This window comes from Anopheles coluzzii, chromosome 2 (genome assembly GCF_943734685.1).
Source record: "Anopheles coluzzii chromosome 2, AcolN3, whole genome shotgun sequence".
NCBI classification, from domain to species: domain Eukaryota; kingdom Metazoa; phylum Arthropoda; class Insecta; order Diptera; family Culicidae; genus Anopheles; species Anopheles coluzzii.
Genome location: NC_064670.1, coordinates 59,251,470 through 59,273,542, shown reverse-complemented (window position 1 = coordinate 59,273,542; position 22,073 = coordinate 59,251,470). Strand labels below are relative to the sequence as shown.

General features: G+C 42.7%; 2 protein-coding genes and 1 pseudogene across 2 annotated transcripts in view; 1 reads left to right on the top strand and 2 right to left on the bottom strand.

Moving 5' to 3' along the window:
* LOC125906447 (uncharacterized) overlaps positions 1 to 22,073 on the top strand; it is an 82,977-nt gene that overhangs the window by 2,951 nt on the left and 57,953 nt on the right. The gene's annotated exons all lie outside the window — the stretch shown is intronic.
* On the bottom strand, positions 10 to 4,743 carry LOC120949659 (6-phosphogluconate dehydrogenase, decarboxylating-like; annotated as a pseudogene).
* Positions 2,868 to 20,263, bottom strand: LOC125908305 (uncharacterized protein K02A2.6-like). The gene is made up of 2 exons (XM_049610993.1): positions 15,646 to 20,263; positions 2,868 to 2,919 (listed from the first exon to the last, which is right to left on the bottom strand). The coding sequence occupies exons 1-2, from the start codon at positions 18,729 to 18,731 to the stop codon at positions 2,868 to 2,870; spliced, it is 3,138 nt and encodes a 1,045-aa protein (XP_049466950.1). The 5' UTR covers positions 18,732 to 20,263.

Sequence of the window (22,073 nt, the reverse complement as noted above, 5' to 3'; positions counted from 1 at the left end):
TAATTTTTATCATGGTGTGCGTAAAAACCTAGAGTTAAGCCGATGGAAGATTTCCTACCCTCTCAACAATCTCAGAGAGAATCTGTATGGAAACCGTTCGCCTTGTTCTCGCCTTGATCTGGCCTTGATGGTATGGCTGTCACTCAGAGAACAAGGCGAAATGAGCAACAATCCGTGACGTCACGCGCATTGCTTTACAGCGGCTCTGCGGTACGTTTCGGTCTGCTTCAATCCCCAAATCCCGGCATTATAAACCTCCCATATGGATGCTGTCAAAATGAAAAATTCAAAGAAATTCGTGTGTGTACATTTTATTGAAAAGCTATTGTGCGTTGGCGTCATATCGTTGTTCCTCCTTCTGTTGAATAAATCGGCCGATATATCAACAACATCGCTGCGTTAAAACCCGCTCTGCAACAACCTGTAAGTAAAGCAAACCTATTTATTATCAAAACTATACACAAACAATAAAAGTAACATGAACATTCATAATTGCAGATGAAAAATGAATCTTCAGTCCACCGAAGCTTCTTCTGTCTGCTGTTGCGGGGCTGCAGGAAATCAATGCAAATGCGCAGAGATTGCCCTGCAAAACAGCAAACAGATTTATACCCTGAGCCAAATCGTTGTTGACGTTAAAATGCAAAACGAGGAGATTATTAAGTGGCAGAGTCAACACGAGCAAAATCCTGTTCCGCAAGAAACGCCCGAAATTACACCACATACGCAAGAAAGTGAGGGAATTATTGCGTTGATTGCATCGAAAAAGGAGTTAGGTGATTTTGAGCAGAATCTAGGTTCAGAGGATCAGTTTGAGGAGGTGAAGCGTAAATTGCGGGCCAAAATGAAGGCAACAGAAACAAAAGCGCGACTTCACGAGGCCTTATATCTTATTTTCAATCGATTATTTTTGGTTGAATGTAGCTGGAGCGGAAGAGGAGGTAATGGACCAAAAGTAGCCTTCCGAAAACATGTAAATTTATTGCGTTTATTTGCAGATGTAGGAAATGTAGGTAGCCGAAAAGTTGATTTTGCGTTACTTGAAAATTTTTTTCAAATAAAACTACAAAATGCAAAAAACAGTGCCAATGTATCAGGCGTAATAAAAAGCGTTTCTCGTGGCTCATTCACACGAAAGAGCAAAGGAGGTCCTAAGAAATAACGAAATTAGATATTTTAAATCAGTTTTTTTTATATGCTACAAGACTATATGGCATTGTGGCTGTGAACTTATAAGAATGGAAATAATAAACAAACGAATGAATTATAAAACAAATCGCTTATGAAGTGTTGTAAAGAAAGAACCCGAAAGAAATGATAATTACTGACTCAGATACATATTTTAGTTTCACTCCTATGTTACATTTTAATTCGACGGTTTGTCTAATGTCTCCGTACTCAATCGCCTCGCTACCTAGGCTTAATGCAAGATTGTCAAGAAAGGCAAGTGCCACTGCAAGCTATATCGTAAAAGAAACGATCAGGCTGGGGCATGTTAACAAAAGAACCATACTGTTTAAACTATGATATGCCTTTTTGTGTATTAATTAAATGTATTAATGTAAGCGTAGTCTTACCATAGGCATATATTCCGTTGGATTGGCTCGGAATCAATACCGCCCTATATCGTCAACAAAAGCGGGTTTCTAGCCTACGAAGATCCCAACCAAGGACATCCAATGGCACATATTAATGCTCTGTAAGCCAAGGACCTGTCGTAATTGGATTGATGTCAAGGTATTACCATAAATCACATAATTTATGAATAACTAATATAGAACATAAATGGTCACTTGTACATTTGTCGTATACTTACTTGCTTACTTTTGTATCATGCGTTAATCAATTTCGAGGTGTATAAGAGCTTCATCAACCGCTTTTAATCTAAGAATCGCTAGTGAGGACGTGTGGCCACAGCTAGCTCGACCATCTTCTTTTACACAAATCAGGCTATACAGGACTCATACAACCTGAAAGTATATTAAATATATTTACATAAACACTTGTGTGCTTGGAATAAAGGTCCCCAAAGTGTACTTACCCAAAGGTGTGTATGTTTAAGTGCAAGCAAGCAAAGCCGTTCGTCGTGGTCGTCCTGCTCCATATGACAATAAGGCTCTTAAGGCGCATTTTTTTTTTCAAATCGGTGCTTGTACTCGACTCGAGGCAACAGTGTACTGTTTTGATGTCTTTTTTTAATAATTCAATTTACTAGTACGTTTAAGGCCAAATACTCCAGTACTATAAAATATTCCAGTCCATTTGGCAACCGTTTCACAGCTTCAGAGGAAAACGCATCATAAGATGGATAGAAAGATGCGGATTGTGCACAAACGCATGCCGAATGTTGCCGAGGAACACGTTGCTGATGATACTGCTAAACATTATGTAACCGCTATGCCATCAGCGCAATGCCACCGTAGTTCACGTCCTACTTTAAGTCGTTGGCCGCTTGGCGCAGCAATATGAAGCCTTGCGCGGTCCATTTCGTGCTGGGTCCAGCTAGTTGATAGTTGGCCCAAGCACGGCTATCCTTCAGAGCAGATAAGCAGCGGGAAAAGACCGCTCACCAATTCGCAACACCACAACGGCATGGCGCTGGGCGGCAATCCCCGACAACTTGCCCGTACCCTTCTGGCTATGTCACTAATTAGCTCCAGCAACTATCCCTCATCGTCGCGGTCCTCGATCTGGAACAAATCTAGCACGTCCTTGTTCCACACGTTGAACTCCTATGCCATCTCCTTCTGTGTCTTGCCGAACGCCAGCATCAGGTGGCGCACTTCGCAGATCAGTTGCATGTTATCTATCGTACTCTATACCGTTGTGTACCACCACTTTCACAAACCGCCGGGGACCGGCACCGATTATGCCGATTCGTTCACGATACGGATCACCGTTAGATTTGGCGCATACAGCCTACCGGGAGAAAGGTCACATACATTACAAACCATTCAAATAAAACACAACAAGTTCAACCCACCAGGAACATATTCTTCATCCGTGGAAAAAGCGTCCGGGTGTGGGAAGGGTGATAACGAGCCCCTTCTTCTGCACCCCTTCACAGCTGCAAAGGGTATCGACTATTGACTATCCCCGCCAGGAACGGTTATATTGCACAAATCACACCCTAAAATGGAACAATGATCGTAATTACACATAAACATACCTTACCTAGCGGCGGCGTCGTGCGTGAAGGTTAGAAATTTCATTCGGCTTTATTCCATGCTCCAAGCATTGTTTTTTCGCTTTCACCACAACTAAATCATGCTTCCGTGGTTGATTTTATGTTTATTCTACAAAACAAAACGTTTTTAATGATAAATATCATAAAATTTGCATAAAACACTTACAAAATCACCGCACACGCAAACACTTGCTGTTTACATTTTGGCGTCACTCTAATTTGACATGTCAAAAATTTGCAAGCCCCAAAGCGATGATCAAAAAGGAAGGTGCGAGGGGAGAGAAGGTGATGAGATCGAAGCGGTACGAAATGGCCGTTGCAAAAACCGCATGCTCAGAACGCTATGTCCCAGAAGAGGGAGATCGAGCTACGAATGTGACAGAGAGGGCATGAGAAAATGAGCGAATTTGAGTGCCATTGTCGGGAGGGTAGGCTTAAAAAAGGGGGCGGGAACGGGTAGCACGGTTCTCTCCCGCTCCCATACAAAATACACGGTGCGCTCTCTCAATGCTCGCGCCCATGCGCGAGCATCCTTTCGTGTGCTTGTGTTTGTTTCTTTCGTGTTGCGCTGTGTGCGTTTCTTTCCTTCAGCGATCGCTCACACTCGCTGCGTATTTTTTTGTTATGTAAAGCTAAACAAAAAAACAAACACGCGTAGATCTTTTTTTCATCACTTTATTGAAACATTTACATTTTAACTTTACACGATTTCACACATTTGCGTAAGTTGATACACAATATTTGACTAAAATAAAATTGATCGCTCCATCGATGCAAACGTTGAAATGGCCGAATATCTGTGTAGCTCCTTTTGTACACGTTGATTACTGTAAAAAGGTACGAAATGAAACTGCGCGATGTACATAACATGCATTACGAATCATTCGCGCAGCTTCATTTGAATTCGCACAACACTTGAACACTTGAACACTTTACAAAATCATAACATCAATCGTCCAGGACTTAGGCTGACGCACGTGCGGCCGCTCGCTGCCGATCCTTGAGCTGTACTGACGATTTCGTGTGGTAGCAAGAACGAGAGCACACAGAGGAACTTTCGGTGCAGCAGTGCAAGCGAGACACCGACATCAGCACAGCGCTGCGAGCAGATCAAACTGAGCGCACTGGCGGAAAGTAAACGCACACATGTCCACATGTGTAACTGTGTTAGTGCCAAAACTGTGTCGAAACCAAAACGCGCTCTCGCCTCCGTGTATTTCACACCGATTCTCCGCTTAAGGCCCGTGTCTGTGCTCCATCGCATGCGATTTTATCACACGTGCTGTCAAACGCTTTTTCGTATTATATTGCGATTATTTGGATGATTTTAATAATATAACGATTATGAAAAATTAAGTTGAGATAGTTCCTACAAAACACCACACATTTAGTTTGACAGATAAAATCGGATGCGGCGTCCGACGAAATCAAAATTTTTTGATTCTGTCGTACGACGAAATCGCACGTCCGACGTTATCTGTCAAATTCCATATAAAATTTTGACAGGCCTTCCGATAAAATCGCATCCGATGGAGCACAGACACGGGCCTAACTCTAGGTTTTTTACACACACCATGATAAAATATCCCGCTCGTTGTTTGTAGGGTTATGCCTGTGGGTTAACTACTGCATATTTCAATTCAGCCGTTAAGTGCTTTTGTGTTGTATTGTGCATTAATAAAATCAAAACAATAGCACCAAAAACCTATCAGATAAAATATATCTTATTTTGTGGATGATATATAGCAATAAAACAATCGCTTTTAGCTAATGAGCGGATGATATTAAATATTATCCACAGATTATTATTCAAGTCGATCTGTCATACCGGGTATTATAAACACGACGCTCTTAGGCTGTCATGCAGCGACCTGCTGAAATCAATTGCTCCTAGTCAATAATCCACTGCTCGTAATCAAAAATAGAGGATGCTAGTCAAGAATCAATTGCGACTATTCAAAAAAAGTATGCGGCTAGTCTAAACTCAATTGGAAAACCCTGTATTGTTTCTATCGTGGTCCGTGCTCACTTCCGTTCGTGCGTGTGTTACGATTTGCTATAGAAAACGAATATGATTTGATATCACGATTATTAATACCATTCAGTTTGATAAAGATTGATGTAACCCTTTATTAAATGCTGTACTTACCAAATAGTTATCCGTAGTGGTTTCACAAGAGACAAAACGAGCACGCATCGACTCGTCCTTCTGCTTGCAAACTTGATTTCACACTACCACTTTTTCATGAGAACGCGAACCAGCGCCTTCCTCGTGTGAATATACAGGTATTCCTCGGTATACGCCATACTCGAAATACGCGATTTCGCTATACGCTTTTTTCTATATTTGACAGTTCTTTGAGCAAATCGTACTTATTTGAGAAATCGAATGTCAAATGCAAAATAAATTCCCTTTTGGTTGAATATTATAAACCATTTCAAAAGGTATAAAATTGTAATTGTAACGAACGTCAAAACACGAATGTCGTGTTAACGGTAATTTTGAAAACGATCCAACCTTGCAACGATCCAACCTTGCCGTGAATATGAACTACAGAGAATTGACAGAAGAGAGCGAGGAAGGATGAGACCGAGGAAAGACGCCAAGAAAGCAAGAACGCAAAAACGAACGAAGCGGAATTGTGAAGTTGTGGAATTAAGTATAAATAAACGACAATAAATGTTTTTATCCGTCGATAAACTGGCGCGATCAAATTCATAAAGTGTGAAGTAAATTTAATTTCAAACATTATAAAAACATTTATTCCAGCACCTCGTGCCGTTCGTCACTAAGTGAGGTTAGGTGAGATGTCGACAAGCGAGCGTATGACACGAAGTAAGGCGAAGGCTGAGATGGCAGAAAATACAATCGCGCAAACTATATCAAGCCAACTGGCCTTGGAACAAAGTCAAGATCCTTCACCCACCACGCCGCAAAATGTGGCAAACGATCAGCAGGCTTCGGCATCGAACATGAAAGGCAATGAGCTACTATGTAAAACGGTGAAACCTCCGCGTTCTCGCTCTTCAAAAGCATCGTCAGTACGGTCGACCGCTAGAGAAAAACAACTTTTACTTGCAAAGCTAGAAGAAGAAAGACGATGCGAGATGCAATTTATCGAAAAGAAGTACGCCCTTCTCATTGAAATACCCGATGATTCAGATGACGAGTCAAGCATTGCAAGTAATATGGAATGTTTAAGAGTAGAAGACTGGGTAGAAGAAAACGCGCAGTCACAGAATAGATTCGTGAAAAGTGAACCAGTCCATGCGGTACCACCGCAAACATTACCACAACATACGGTTCTAAACCCGACACAGAACATCAATACAGTACAAGCGGAGTTATCATCTGCACAAAAAGATGCACGGAAATCGTTTGCGAAAGATCTGCCACGATTTGCCGGCAGTCCGGAAGAATGGCCGTTATTTATATCCGCATACAACAACACCACGGAAATGTGTGGTTTTACCGCCCATGAAAATTTGATACGCTTACAGAACTGCCTCCATGGGAAAGCGTTAGAAGATGTAAGAAGCTTATTAATGCATCCTGAGAACGTCGGCACAGTTATCGGAACTTTGCGGATGCTCTACGGTCAACCCGAACGCATTGTTCAAACGATAACCGATAAAATAACTGTGCTTCCAGCAGTCGACGAAAGTAAGCTGGAGACTTTGGTAGAATTTTCAGTAGCCGTACAGAACTTTTGTGCCACCGTACGGGCATGTAAAGTGCCCGATCATTTATATAACATTACTTTATTACATCAATTGGTGCACAAGCTGCCACCGCATTTACAATTGCGTTGGGCAGAATATCGTTTCAATCTTCAGGACATAAGTCTCGCCACATTTAATTCCTGGTTATATCAACTGGCCTCGGCCACCAGTGCTATAGCGTTTTCGAATATAAAAGAAAAACCTTCCAAACCCTCTAAAGTACCATATGGAAACCATAACGGTAGACAAGTTAACGCGCACTCATTATCTAATTATGGACGTTTTTCAAAGAAACAAATTCCAAGTGGCCATCGTCGAGAAAGTATCGTAGCACATGACGTGTCAACCGACTCTCATCAAAATAACCAACAAATAACTAGAGAAGAAAGTCATTGTGTGGGTTGTACTGCTAACTGCAGTTCCTTGAATTGTTGTGAAGGGTTTTTGCGCATGGCACATAATGAACGATGGGCTTTAGTGAAGAATAATGGAATATGTCGTTTCTGTCTAAAGAAACATCTCCCACCGTATTGCTCTGATAAAATATGTGGAGTGTCCGGCTGTGAGTATAAACATAATCCTCTGCTACATTACGAGCAGAGAAACAATGGAAATTTACCTATTCAAGAGCAAAAGTTGTCTCCTACCTCTAACAATAGGACAGCAAATAACACTCACTTCGGTGATCAAGGATCGGTACTCCTAAAATATGTTCCGGTGGTGATTATAGGACCAGAAAAACAAATTTCGACTTATGCATTGCTCGATGACGGTTCTGAGATTACACTAATTGATCAAGCACTAGCAAATGAATTGCAGCTTACTGGAACACCCCGCCCTATGGAACTGCAATGGTCGAATGGAAGCATTCGAAAAGAACCAGATTCATTAATAGTGAATTTACAAATTCATGGTGAATCCGGTGGAAGGCAAATGTGTTTACGAAACATAAGAACGGTAAGCGAACTAAACCTTCATTCACAAACACTGGACATAGAGAAGCTTGGACAGCGTTTTAAACATCTTAAAGGACTACCGATGGTCTCATATACCAACGCCAAGCCTCGTATTCTCATTGGTTCACAACACTCAAGTTTAACTACTCCATTGAAAACGCGAGAAGGCCGATTTGGAGAACCGATTGCCGTAAAAACAAGATTGGGTTGGACGATCTATGGCCCTGTGAACGAAGAGACGCAAACGTATACAAGCAATCAATTGAACATTCACCTGCTTCATGAGCCTGATGACAGTAACCTTCACCAAGCAATGAAAGAATATTTCGATCTAGATAGTCTTGAGGTAGCAACAAAAAACAACTTAGCGTCTAAAGATGATGAACGGGTGATAACAATGTTAAAAATAACACACGTTTTAACGGAGTTCGTTATGAATCCTGTTTACTATGGAGATTAGAAAACGTCGGTCTACCAGTAAATAAAGAGATGGCTTTACGTCGTCACCGCAACTTAGAACGACGAATGAAAAGAGATGAACAGCTAAACCACACTCTACATAATATGATAGCAGAATATTATCATAAAGGATATGTTCGAAAATTGGATTCAAATGAAATCTCCGAAGTAAAATGGTTTTTGCCTATCTTCCCTATTAAAAATCCCAACAAACCAGGAAAGATAAGAATTGTTTGGGACGCAGCAGCGAAGTCTTCGCATGGCCTATCGTTGAATTGTATGTTATTGCAAGGACCGGATCTTTTATGTTCTCTATTGAACATATTATTATGCTTTCGTTTGGGTCAAATTGCGATCGCAGGTGACATTCGTGAAATGTTTCACCAGATAAGCATGCGTAGAGAGGATCAAATGTATCAATGTTTTTATTGGACAGAACAAGATGGAGAACTTGCCGTGTATGCTATGACCGTGTTGACCTTTGGTGCATGTTGTTCACCTTGCACTGCCCAGTTCGTGAAAAATCGGAACGCGGAACGTTTTCAAACTACTCACCCCAAAGCATACGAAGCTATCGTTCATTCTCATTACGTTGATGATCTGCTTGTGAGTGTTGAAACAGAAAGTGAAGCCTTACAATTGATAAACGACGTAAAAACTGTTCACAGTGCTGGAGGATTTGAAATGCGCAATTGGATAAGCAACTGTACATCCGTTGAGGCGTATGTTAATGAAAGTGTTTCTACCGAAAAATGTATGAACTTTTCATCAAAAAGTCACGTAGAAAAAGTTCTAGGCATGTGGTGGGACACTGCCCTAGACGTGCTGACGTATAAAGTGTGGTGGCATCGTTATGATACATCATTGTTAACGGGAAATCGATCACCAACTAAACGAGAAATGCTACAAGTCCTTATGTCCATATTCGACCCTCTCGGGCTAATTGCACATTTTTTAGGATACCTCAAGGTGGTCTTACAGGATGTTTGGCGCTCAAGAGTTGATTGGGATGAACCAGTACATATTGAAGAATTGAAGAAGTGGATGATATGGATAAAACTTCTACCACAAATCGAACAAGTAAAAATAACCCGATGCTATTCCCAGCAATATTCCATCAATGGTGCTGAAGATGTTCAACTACATACATTCGTAGATGCTGGAGGAAGCGGAATGGCGGCCATTGTCTTTCTGAGAGTCGTTCATGGACAAAACGTTCGCTGTTCTATCGTAACATCAAAAACAAAGGTGGCACCATTGAAACTAACGTCAGTCCCGAGAATGGAGTTGCAAGCAGCTCTTATTGGAGCTCGACTAGCAAGCACAGTTGAAAAGGCTTTAAAGATCAAAATATCTCGCAAAATTTTCTGGAGTGATTCAAGAGACGTATTATGTTGGATTAATTCCGATCACCGCCGATATAGTCTTTTCGTTGGCTTCCGCGTAACTGAGATCCTTGAGTTGTCGGAAAGTAAGGAATGGCGATATATACCCAGCAAGCAAAATGTAGCCGATGATGCTACAAAATGGACTCACCCGCCAAATCTATCTAATGATAGTCGATGGTTCAAGGGACCTGATTTCTTATATGAAGACGAACATAAATGGCCTTATGCTGATAATGTAAATAACTCAACAGATAATGAACTAAAAGCTAATGTGTTAGTTCATACGGTTTCTGCCACACCAACCATACATGTAGAGAAATATTCTAGCTGGCGGCAAGTAACAAAAGTGGTGGGATGGATTAAGCGATTTGTACATAATATTCGTAACAGAGTACATGTCAATCGAGGGCCATTGCGAACGAGGGAATTAGGCGAGGCGGAAAATTATATTATACAATTAGCGCAGAGAGAATGCTACGGCATGGAGTATAATGAACTTAAACGATTCACAACATCCGAAAATAGTGATACACTAAAACTCCCAAAAACAAGCGCATTATATAAACTCTCTCCTTGGCTTGATCGAGAAGGAGTTATAAGAATGAAATCCCGAGTAGCAGCATGTCATTATGCCACAGAAGATGCAAAATTTCCTATTATTTTGCCTAACAGACATTACGTTACAAAACTAATAGTTTTACACTACCACGTTAAGTACCACCATCTCAATGTTGAAACTGTCATAAACGAATTGCGTCAAAAGTATTGCATTAGTCGGCTCCGCCCATTATTCAACAACGTACGTAGGAATTGCCAACATTGTAAAAATGAAAAAGCAGAACCGAACCCACCGCGCATGAGTGATCTACCACCAGGACGTCTAGAAGTTTTTTCCAGACCATTCACACATACAGGCATCGATTACTTTGGACCCATAGAAGTCGCAGTGGGCAGAAGTAACCAAAAGAGATGGGTAATGTTGGCTATCTGTCTCACGACTAGGGCTATACATCTTGAGTTAGTTCAAACTCTAACAACGAGCTCTTGTATAATAGCTCTAAGAAATTTCATCTCTCGGCGTGGCCGCCCAAGAAAATTTTACAGCGATCGCGGAACAAACTTTATTGGTGCACAGCGAGAACTAGCGAAGCTAGATAAAGAATTCAATGAAAAGGATATTGCAAAAGAGTTTGTAGACGCCGATACGGAATGGGAGTTTATTACACCAGCAGCACCACACATGGGTGGCAGTTGGGAAAGGTTAATACGCACAGTAAAGTCAAACCTTATGGCGGCGTGTACTTCCAAGAAGTTATCAGATGAAATTCTCAACAACCTTCTCATTGAAATTGAAAACGTAGTAAACTCAAGACCACTTACTCATGTCTCTATTGATCACGATGCTGCACCTGCCCTAACACCCAACCATTTCTTACTAGGCTCATCGAACGGAAGTAAACCATTAGTGCAACTAGATGATCATGGACCTAGCCAGCGACAGAACTGGAGTACTTCTCAGATCATAGCCAATCAATTTTGGAAAAGATGGTTGAGTGACTATCTGCCAGAGATAACCCGACGATCAAAGTGGTTCACTCCAGCTACTCCAATCAAAATCGACGATATCGTGCTGATAGTTGACCCAAAGCTGCCAAGGAACTGTTGGCCAAGAGGAAGAGTGGTAGCAAGAAAGATTAGTGCAGACGGACAGGTCCGCTCAGCAACAGTAAAAACATCAACTGGAGCAGTCTACGAGAGACCCGCGGTAAAACTAGCGGTGCTAGACGTTCGCAAGAATACTGAGGAGTAAGCCAACATACATTGGCATACTGGGGGGGAGTGTAACGAACGTCAAAACACGAATGTCGTGTTAACGGTAATTTTGAAAACGATCCAACCTTGCAACGATCCAACCTTGCCGTGAATATGAACTACAGAGAATTGACAGAAGAGAGCGAGGAAGGATGAGACCGAGGAAAGACGCCAAGAAAGCAAGAACGCAAAAACGAACGAAGCGGAATTGTGAAGTTGTGGAATTAAGTATAAATAAACGACAATAAATGTTTTTATCCGTCGATAAACTGGCGCGATCAAATTCATAAAGTGTGAAGTAAATTTAATTTCAAACAGTAATATTGAGTTGAAATCAGATCAAATAAATAACTTAGTGGCTAAAACCTACCACTTCATGCAAAATTATACGAAAATTAGCTATAATTTGACTGAAAACCTCGAAATTTGACTTTCGCTAATATTCGAGATACGTTATTGTCTCCGGTCCGCATTGATAGCGTATATCGGGGAGTACCTGTACAATGATACAAATAGCGGAAGAGAGGAGAACGCTTGCGTGAACGATTGGTGTAGCAAGCGAAATTGGACAAGTCCCAGAAAAGCGAGACGCAAGAGTTTCTCTCTAACGATAGAAAGAGAAGAGCCATATGAAACATGAGGATGTTTGGTGTGACACAGCCAAGTTGCGAGCAAAACCAGACCAACACCCAGAAGAGCAAGACAGAATGAAAATTTTTCTGAATGTTAGAAAGAGAAAAATGATAGATACACATAAAAATCGCGCGATAATGCCGGTTGGGAAGGAAGTAATCGCTAAAAAGCATAGTTCTGCTTAAAAAATCTATCCTTTTATTTATCGTGTCCTTGACCTTGAACATGTCATATTTACACTTTTAGTGGCAATGTCTCAATCTTATCCTCCACCAACTCCACCTCCAACTTTTATACTCTTTACAAATTTTCAACTTTAATTTTTCCTTACCATCTTCTTTTTCTTATTTGGTGGAACAACTTTTTTATATTAAAGGCCTGCTTACATCATTAACGGGCGAGGCGTGGTGATGAATTGGAGTAAAAATTGCTTTGTGTTAGAGCTATTGCTTTTATGCAATTGATTTTGCATTTGATTTTGTTTGCATTTCCTAAAATATGTATCAGATATTATTGCTGAAATGCTAGTAGTAAAAGAGTCGCAATAGAACCATTATTATGTGTCTAAATTGTATCGTTTTTTCATTTATTTCATTAACAGTTATGTTGTTGCATGGTTTACTCAATCCTTGATGTCTGTTTTTATATTTGGTGTTACCTAATTTTGTATCGCATTATCAATTAAATGCATTGAATACCACCCATTGGAATTGCTAGCAACCAGCCTTGCATTACAAATCATTGCATAATTGTTTAGGAAATTTTGAGCATGTTGTGTATTACACAAAAACAGAATACTAAAAGCAAAACCCAAACACTTTTGTAGTTTTAAACACACAGTTATAATAGTTTTTCTTCACGCTATAAATTTTGCGTAATGTCATACGTCGTACGTAGGCATGCCGACTTATACAGGCTTTCGAGAGTTTTTCAGTACCATCCTGTCGGATAGTCAATTTTGCGAGTTGACCGCTATACCTTAGGACGTACAGGAGTTAGAAAAGTACATTGTTAGTACATGAAGTTCATGAAAAACCCCCAATTGAATGTTTAAAGTCTGCAGGAAACATGGTAAATGTTGTGATATGTTGCGCTACTCAACAACGGCCAACAACGCGGGAAGGGTTTAAGCTTACGATGTAGGTAAAAACCGTGTATTCACTGATAATGTCGTTGCCCTTCTGCCGGCCCGTACCGAGTGCCCGACCACCGCTCGGTTCCCGCTTGATGCCCTCTCATTCTCCCGAGAGACCCGACCTCCTACACTCACACATCACACGAAGACCCTTGCCTGTCGTCGGTGAGTGGCCTAATGTGTTAGGCAGGTTGGGCCATAACATCTCCCCCTTTAAAACACGAACGCGTCGAACCATCGCGGGGGTCTTCTATTCCTTGAAGACCGACGAGGTGAACGTAACATGGTAGTACTGGTCTCCGGGGGTGCCGTCCGCTCCGGGGAGAGTGGTTGAGGGAGAGGGTCCGAGCACGATCCTCCTGACGTATCGGTTAGTGGTAATTCATCGCTCACCAACGGAAGTTTCCATTCATCCAGTATAACATCAATGGGTAGTTGAATGGATTCGCTACCTGGCTGCAGTATCTGAGGGATGTCCTTCGATGCTCGCTTCCGCATTTGGTTTTGATGTCTTCGGAGCATTCTGCCATCTGACCCTTTTAGTTGATACATGACGTTCCCCAACTTACTTATCACTTCAGCCGATATCCATCTCCATGAATTCCGCCCATACACTTTTGTTAAAACAGCGTCACCTGGCATAAATCCTCCATAAACGATATTAGTTTCCCTTTCAATTACAGTTGGCGGGCGCAAAAGATCGAGGTGGGTTCTTACGGGAAACTTAACCATCAATTCCCCTGGCGTTTCATTCCCCTCAAGCGCCGGATTAGGCGTGGTACGATAAGACTGCAGAAAAGTGTCCAGCGCCTCATCTATAGACATGTCTCCTGTTTGTATCTTTCTTAATGTGCGCTTTAGGGTGTCTACAAACCGCTCTGCCTGTCCGTTGTGTAGCATATCTGCTATACACAACTTATTATAATACACACTATCAGCTATAGACACATTGTAACACACTTTGGAAAGCCAAACCACACCATTGTAACACATTCATTATAACACATTCAGTAAATCAGATCATACCATAGCACCGCACCCGGAAGAGTTCAGGCCGTCCATTCAAACAAATAACAGATGTGACACACTTATCAAAAACAACCGAAACGCACAACATAAGCAGGAACAGTATGTAACCCAAAGCAGGAACAGTATATGCGTTAAACCCAAAACAGGAACTTAGTGACAAGAACCATCGTTCTTGTCAACAAAAGACAAACGTAACTAGCTGAGTGAAAACAATAACTTTCCAACATACAACCCGGAACCAAATGTGAGAAACCCTTAACTTCTTTTGAGTATAAATAAAACCAACTCCGATCATGGCAAGTCAGATTCGTTCGGACTGTCAGGATAGGACTATGTCTATCCTACATCTATCGACTTCTCATTTAAAGAGTTTAGTTATGTCCCCCTACCCAAGGTAAGGCCTCTAAACTCCAACGTTTCCAGTAAGGGAAACCTCCTAAAGGTTTCTATGATCGCCTGGACGATCAAGTGTCGAAAAGTCCGCTCGAACGAAGTTTTATTCCACCTCGGCTCATGTCAGCGAAACACTGACCTACCGCGACGGTACTCGAAGTACAGTTGTACGATCATCGCATTACATGGCGACCGTAACATCATCCGAACTCATTACAGTTGGACTGCGGATGAAATGGTGGCGTAGTTATATGTTGAATGCCGCGGCTTTCACAGAATTCCTTAAATGCATCACTTGTGAATTGCGGCCCATTGTCACTCACAATTGTAAGGGGCATTCCGAAACGTGCAAATAATCCTCGTAATATGGCAACCGTAGCTCGTGTGGTAGTTGTGGAAGTTTTTATAATTTCTGGCCACTTGGAAAACGCGTCCACCACTACTAGGAAGTAGGCGTCCTGAATTGGCCCAGTGTAGTCCACATGTAGTCGTTGCCAAGGGCCGGAAGGTTTCGGCCACGGTGCTGGTATTGCTTGAGGTGGTGACTTGGCAGCCGCTGCGCATAGTTCACAAGTAGCTACGTACTGTACTATTTCATTGTCCATCAGTGGCCAGTACACATAACTTCGCGCAAGCGATTTCATCCGTTGGATTCCTGGATGACCACGGTGGAGCTGTTCCAAGCACTGTGTTCGAAGGTCTGCGGGTATAACCAGCCTCTCCCCGAACAAAATGCACCCTTCAACCGTCGATAGTGCCTCTTTGCGGTCATGGAAACGCGCTAATTCCGAGCCGTAGCTAGTCTCACGCGGCCAGCCTTCTTGTATATAACGATAAACCTCTCGCAGCAAAGAATCCGATTGCGTACTTTGTTCTACGTCTCTAAAACAAAGAGGAGAGGAATTAATTATTGCATTCACTGCTACTGACCTTACATCTTCCTCCAAGCTAAGGCTGGCGATTACGTATTCGCGTTCCGGTTTCACGTGGTTTCTTATAAGCCGCGAGAGGATGTCTGCATTCCCGAAATGTCCTGATTGCACGTACTCAATAGAAAAGTCGTACAGCTGCATGGTCAGGGCAAATCGCTGCAATCTGGTAGCTGTATAGACGGGAATGCCTTTCTTCGAGCCAAAAATCCGGAGCAGGGGACGGTGGTCTGTTTGGAGTCTGAAATGACGGCCGTATAGCATCTTATGAAACTTGGTAACTGCATAAACGAGGGCCAAGCCTTCGCGATCAATCTGACTGTAATTAAACTCCGCCTTGGTCAGCGCTCGTGAAGCATGCTGTATAACCTTAACGCTTCCATCTGGAAATTTATGGCTAATAGTAGCTCCGATTCCAACGGATGAAGCGTCTGCTGATACAATTATTTCTGCCATAGGATCGTAGTGTGTTAATAGCAGCTCTGATGACAGTATTTCTTTAAATTTCTTGAAAGCTGCTTCGCATTCTGTTGTCCATTTAAATTGTTTTTCGTTCTTTAGAAGATTATCAAGGGGGAATCTTAGATCGCGCATCATTGGAACAAATTTTCCATAATAATTAATTGCCCCTAGGAAAGATCTAACTCCGGCAATATCGGTGGGGGCTGGTATAGCGCTGGTGTATTGTCGCTGGTATAAATTCTGTATAGCGCTAATCTTTTCAGGGTCAGGACGTATTCCCCTGCCATCGATTACATGCCCGAGATATTTAATCTGACACATTTTAAACACACATTTGTCAGGTCGTAATGTGAAACCAAATTCCTCAATTCGTTTTAGTACAAGATTTAGCGTATTATCATGGTCTTTATCTGACATGCCTCCAATTATGAGATCATCCATATAGCCGCAAACTCCTGTTATTCCTGCCAACATGGTATCAATCAGTTGTTGAAATGCTGCTGGGGCTATTTTTATGCCAGGCGGTAGACGGTTGTAGTGGTATAGCCCACGATGGGTATTTATTGTTAGCAGCGGGCGAAATTTTTCATCAATCTGCACCTGAAGAAAAGCATCGGAGAGATCAATCTTACTGAAAATTTGGCATCGGGCTAACTTAGCAAAAATGTCCTCTGGCAGTGGAAGCGGGTACTCATGTGGTCGTAGGATGTCATTCAGCCCTGTCGAGTAATCACCGCAAATCCTGATTTTTCCATTTGCCTTCCGTACAACCACTATAGGGGCAGCCCAATCCGAGTAATCCACGGGAGTAATGACTTTCAGGGCTTCCAAACGGTCCAGTTCTTCATCGACAGTCTGTAGCATTGCATAAGCCACGGGGCGCTTAGGACGAAATACAGGGTGACTGCCCTCTTTTATTTCCAATTTTATGCTCGATTTTAAACAAAGCCCCATGCCCTTGAAAACTGTCGGAAAACGCTTCTCCCATACTGACTTAGGTGTACTCACCGCATCGATGTTACTACAGAACTGGTCCATCGGGATTGATCCGAGCTCAAAAGCTTCCACCACGTCCGCTCCCAGCAGGAAAAGGTTGGCCCGTGCGACTCGGATTGTTACCTGTTGAGTTCTAGAAGCGATGGTTATTGATGCATCAAACTCACCCTTTAGTTGCAGATAATTTTGCGAGGCTGTCTTCGCTTTTACTGTTGCTGCCATCAAAGGAGGCTGTCCGACATCCCTCCATAGCCCCTCGCTGATCACTGTGATATCGGACGCCGTATCGAGCTGCAGCTTAACAGGTGTTCCATTTATCAACACGTTCACATATTTCCGCCTTGCTTCTACGTTGCACACATTTACGTTTACGACTCGCGTTGCAACTTGTGTGCTCCCTCTCTTGTTGTCCTGTCGCTGAAATCGATTTGCTCTTTCACAATATCCTTCCCGATGTCCATATCTTCCGCAATCCGTGCATACGTGTGACTTATATGGACATTCTCTCTTCCAATGGGGACCACCGCACGACCAGCACGCATTCGTTGGCTTTTGTAAATACATGGTGTTTCCTCTGGGATGTGTCTGAGTTTGTTGACCGAAAGGTTGGTACTGCTGCCGATAAAACTGCTGTTGATGCGATCTTTGGCCACCGTTTTTCACCGCAAACACTCGTTCTCCGTGATCATTAGCGATCAACGCGCTATCCACCTTTATATTAGTTATACGCTGGCATTCCGCCGATAGTTGCTCCAATTTAACGTCATTCTTCTCCTCAATGCGGGCAAGCAGCCGATTGCGCATGTCGGTATCGATTTCTTCCTTAAGCCCGCACACCAGGATAAGGCACTTAAATTGCTCCTCATTCATCCCAGCGAACTCAAAATCGACACACGCCCTATTCACACGGCAAGCAAACGTGAGCAGATCTTCTTTGCACGATTTAGCTATCTGCATACACTTGTAGCGTTTGCTTAGTAGAGACTCTGTTCTGCCGAAAAGCGCCGTTAATTTTTCAACTGTCTCATCGAATGACATGTCACGGGGTGCGCGGGGTAAAATAAAACTGGTATAACGTGCATGTTCTACGGTGCCCAGCTTACGTCCTAGGAGCCTTACTTTTGCACCGTCGTCGAGTCGGGAAGCGTCCCGTAGAAACAGATCTTCATACCGCTCAAACCATGCCTTAAATGTTGCTCCCGACTCTGCATCATACCGGAATTCACTTATATTGCTTGCTAAAGCTTCGAGGATAAGCTCGGGGTTTGTCGGTGTCGAACTTTCTTGCGGAGGCTGTGGATGCTGTGGCTGCTGTGGATGCTGTAGCAACTGTGCTGCCGGTTGCTGTTGATATTGCAATATTTGCGTCATAAGCTGTTGTTGCTGACTCATTTGCTGCTGCAATAGTTGAATCATCTGCGAAAGCCCAGCGTCCGGGCTCGAGGTCGATGCACCTTGCTGCGATGGCGCTCCGGCCATGTTCTGCGACTGTGGCTGAGCTGGTAACGCTGCACTGTTTGGCAATGGCTGTTGCAGTTGCTGCTGCCCGTTGCTAAAACCCGCGTTTCCCCAATTTTGCGATAAACGTCGATGTTCTTCATCCTCCATCATTTCGTCCGGGTTTAACATCCTTCTACGCTTACGCGAAATTGTCCCGTCTTATTAGCGCGATACACACAATATAAAACACTTAGAGTTCCATAAACGACACACTTTTAACAAATAGCACGCAAATTAAAATTCGTCGGGTTCGATAAAAGAAATAAATACTTGTTTGGAATAAAATAGTCTCTCTTTTCTTTTACTCTCGTCGCCACTGTTGTGATATGTTGCGCTACTCAACAACGGCCAACAACGCGGGAAGGGTTTAAGCTTACGATGTAGGTAAAAACCGTGTATTCATGATAATGTCGTTGCCCTTCTGCCGGCCCGTACCGAGTGCCCGACCACCGCTCGGTTCCCGCTTGATGCCCTCTCATTCTCCCGAGAGACCCGACCTCCTACACTCACACATCACACGAAGACCCTTGCCTGTCGTCGGTGAGTGGCCTAATGTGTTAGGCAGGTTGGGCCATAACAGTAAATAATGTCATAGAAATGAAATATGCGATTTCATGGAATAACCAGCTCCGCTAGGCTCCAGGCAACCACGGCTCTGGAGTCGGTTATAACGCAAAACACCAAAACAATCCCTATTCAATTATATATCAAACGGAAAAATGTGCTGGAAAATGAGGAAGTTACTTAAGCTAAGGGGCGGTTCCATGATACACTCGTCAACTCGTACGACTTTACAACATGCCCGTTGTGGGTTTAAGCCTCGAATGGACCGATTCCCCGTATAAGGACTGTATTGAAAGCCTGTATGGGCCGATATGTCCACGTATGACTTTAACGCCAAATAAAAGAAGAAGAAAAAGACTGTAGTTTTAGTAAATTATTAAAAGAAGTGAAACTATGTTCAATAACTCGGCCTGTAGTGTTCGGAAGCGTAACGATCGACAATGCTAAAATATATTGCCCGCATCCGCCATTCTTTTGAGGAGTTCATCCATTCCATTTTCTCGTACACACTTAAAAATATTTCACGACCTCGGTTAAAAAACTGCCGAAATCCGTCGGCTCTTTCGATTCTTGCTGATATGTCAGTTGAAACAACCCAGTAGCCGAAAATCAGTACCATTTAAAACTGAAATATCAGTTAAATAAATATTTGAACCGAAACTCGGCAACACAACATGCCGAGCACATACGTTAACACTGCTGTCACCGAGATAATCCGTCAAAATAACCGAGATTTCAGCTTTACTACTTGGATTAGCCGAGGCTCGGTATTCTATCTGTCATTCGCCATTCTGTTAATCTCGTGCTAATGAAACGAAAACCTGTCGGAGTGATGTTGTGATGTAAAATAAAAAATGTAAAAAAAGTGAAAATGAGTCTCTCAGCGTGAAAAAACGAGAATCAGTAGCGTGCGATCGAGCACAGGTATGGAGCGGGGTTGGGGCTAGGAAACTCCATCAGCGCACGCAACCGGTGCTCTTCAGAGCGTCGCTCGGAGCAGTCCCTATTCAAGGATCAGATGAGGAAGCTAATCCGGTTGGTTCAACCTTTGCCAGACCGTTCAGACTTCCAGGATTCATTTCCGGTCACCTACACGAGGTAAGCATCAACACTCGATCACATGAAATCTAAAAAGGGTTTACTCAGACTTGTTTCACTCTGCCCGCTTTACAGAACCGTGCCTGTACCAGTGCCCGCTCCTTGGCCGGCTCATTTTCCTGTAGGGGAAAGCGGGGCAAAATGGGCATGTGGGGCAAAATGGGCACCCTCTATTTAAGCATTATTTGACTACAAAGCTACTTTCCAATGCTCAAAATGTATTCATTAGAGTGTTTTATGAACACCATGTAAGTTTCATAACCCTAACACAAAAAATAACCAAGAAAAGTGCAAAATAAGGTTTAGTAGCATATTGATGTAATTTTTGTCACTTCGAAAATAAGCTTAACCCAGTGTCACAGGGATGCGTTGAAGTTTTACATTATATACTATTAAAGATATGATATTTCTATACAATTTGTCTGAAGAAAGCAAGGCGATCGAATGCGTATTTTTACTAATATAACATAAAATACAAAAATGCTTCACGTGGGGCAAAATGGGCAGTTACGCTTGGGGCAAAATGGGCAGATACTTTTGACAAATGGCGTTTGGTGAGGCTATGGTGTTGTATTTGTCGCCTCAATAATGATAACAGACACAGCTTCAAAAGAATCGATTTTGTAGATTTAAACGTGTAAAAACTGTTTTAATTTTGATAAGGCCGCAAATACACGACGCGCGTTTCCGCGCCCGCGGAAACGCGTATAACAATCCAGCCATAGAAATGAAATGTCATTCGAACGCGCTACCGCGGAAACGCAGAGACCCATTTTCGAGTGACATTTTCGAGCAGATTGTTAGCGTTTTTCGAGTTGCTGGAAGCTTAAAGAGCAGGCTTAAAACTGGCTTAAAGAGCAAGCGATATACCAGAGTTTAAGCTTATTATAACAGTTGAAACGTCAGCGTGAAGCGTTTTTTCTGGTGCCATTTTGAGAATTGTCATCACGTTGTGCACAAGCTACCGGCCCAAAACAAAACATGTGTAATCTTCAATCCGTATGAAACAAAAAGTTTATTAAAAAACACTCTTTCACGTTGATTTGTTGGTACATTCATTTCCCCGCTATTCTGATGCTCCTAGATAGATCGTTTAATTCTTCTTACTCAGTGTTTCGGTTGTTTATCACCGAGGACGAAACTGCAAGCTTCCTGTTTGCCCAGCTTCTACCGAAGTTCTGACATAAACTTCAACGCTTCAACACATCGTTGTTCACTCACACATCCATGTTTTCAAGCGTTTATATGAGGCAATGGGTTAAATCGAGCTGTTCACGAGGAGTTTAAGCTAAAAATGTAGAACAGTTGTCACCTGGGGATGCTCAGCTGGATATCTCTGCGGAACTGTTATACGCGTTTGAACGCGCCCGCGGAAACGCGCGTCGTGTATTTGCGGCCTAACATATTTTTGGAAGAATTTTAAGGGCTTTCCTGACCAGCAAAACAAAAGATAGAACGAAAATACAATTCACGAAACGGAGCGCAAAAGCATAGACCATTACCTAAGCGCAGTTGTTGTGGCCCATTTTACCCCAGTGTTTTGACGTTTCACAGTTTATTTACTGTTAGATGAAAGAATGCAGCCAGCTGCTCGCGTGCTCTCTCTGCAGTAAGCCGCTCTTACTGCAGTTGACGAGCCGTGAGCGCCTGAGAGCGATCGGTCGGGGTGGATCGTTCGGCTGCTGCGCGAAGAGCAGAAGACACTTCGCATCGGGGCAGCGCGGCGTACACAACTAAGCAATAAAGCATCCGTTAAGTTTATAACTATATTTATGTTCGTGTGTGTATTGTCCATTGTCGCATATAGCC

Coding starts and splice junctions, on each gene's coding strand:
- LOC125908305 (XM_049610993.1), bottom strand. CDS start 18,731: ATGTTAAACCCGGACGAAATGATGGAGGATGAAGAACATCGACGTTTA. Junction 2,920..15,645: donor AGCTTGGAGGAAGATGTAAG/GTCAGTAGCAGT, acceptor TTCTCCCGGTAG/GCTGTATGCGCCAAATCTAA.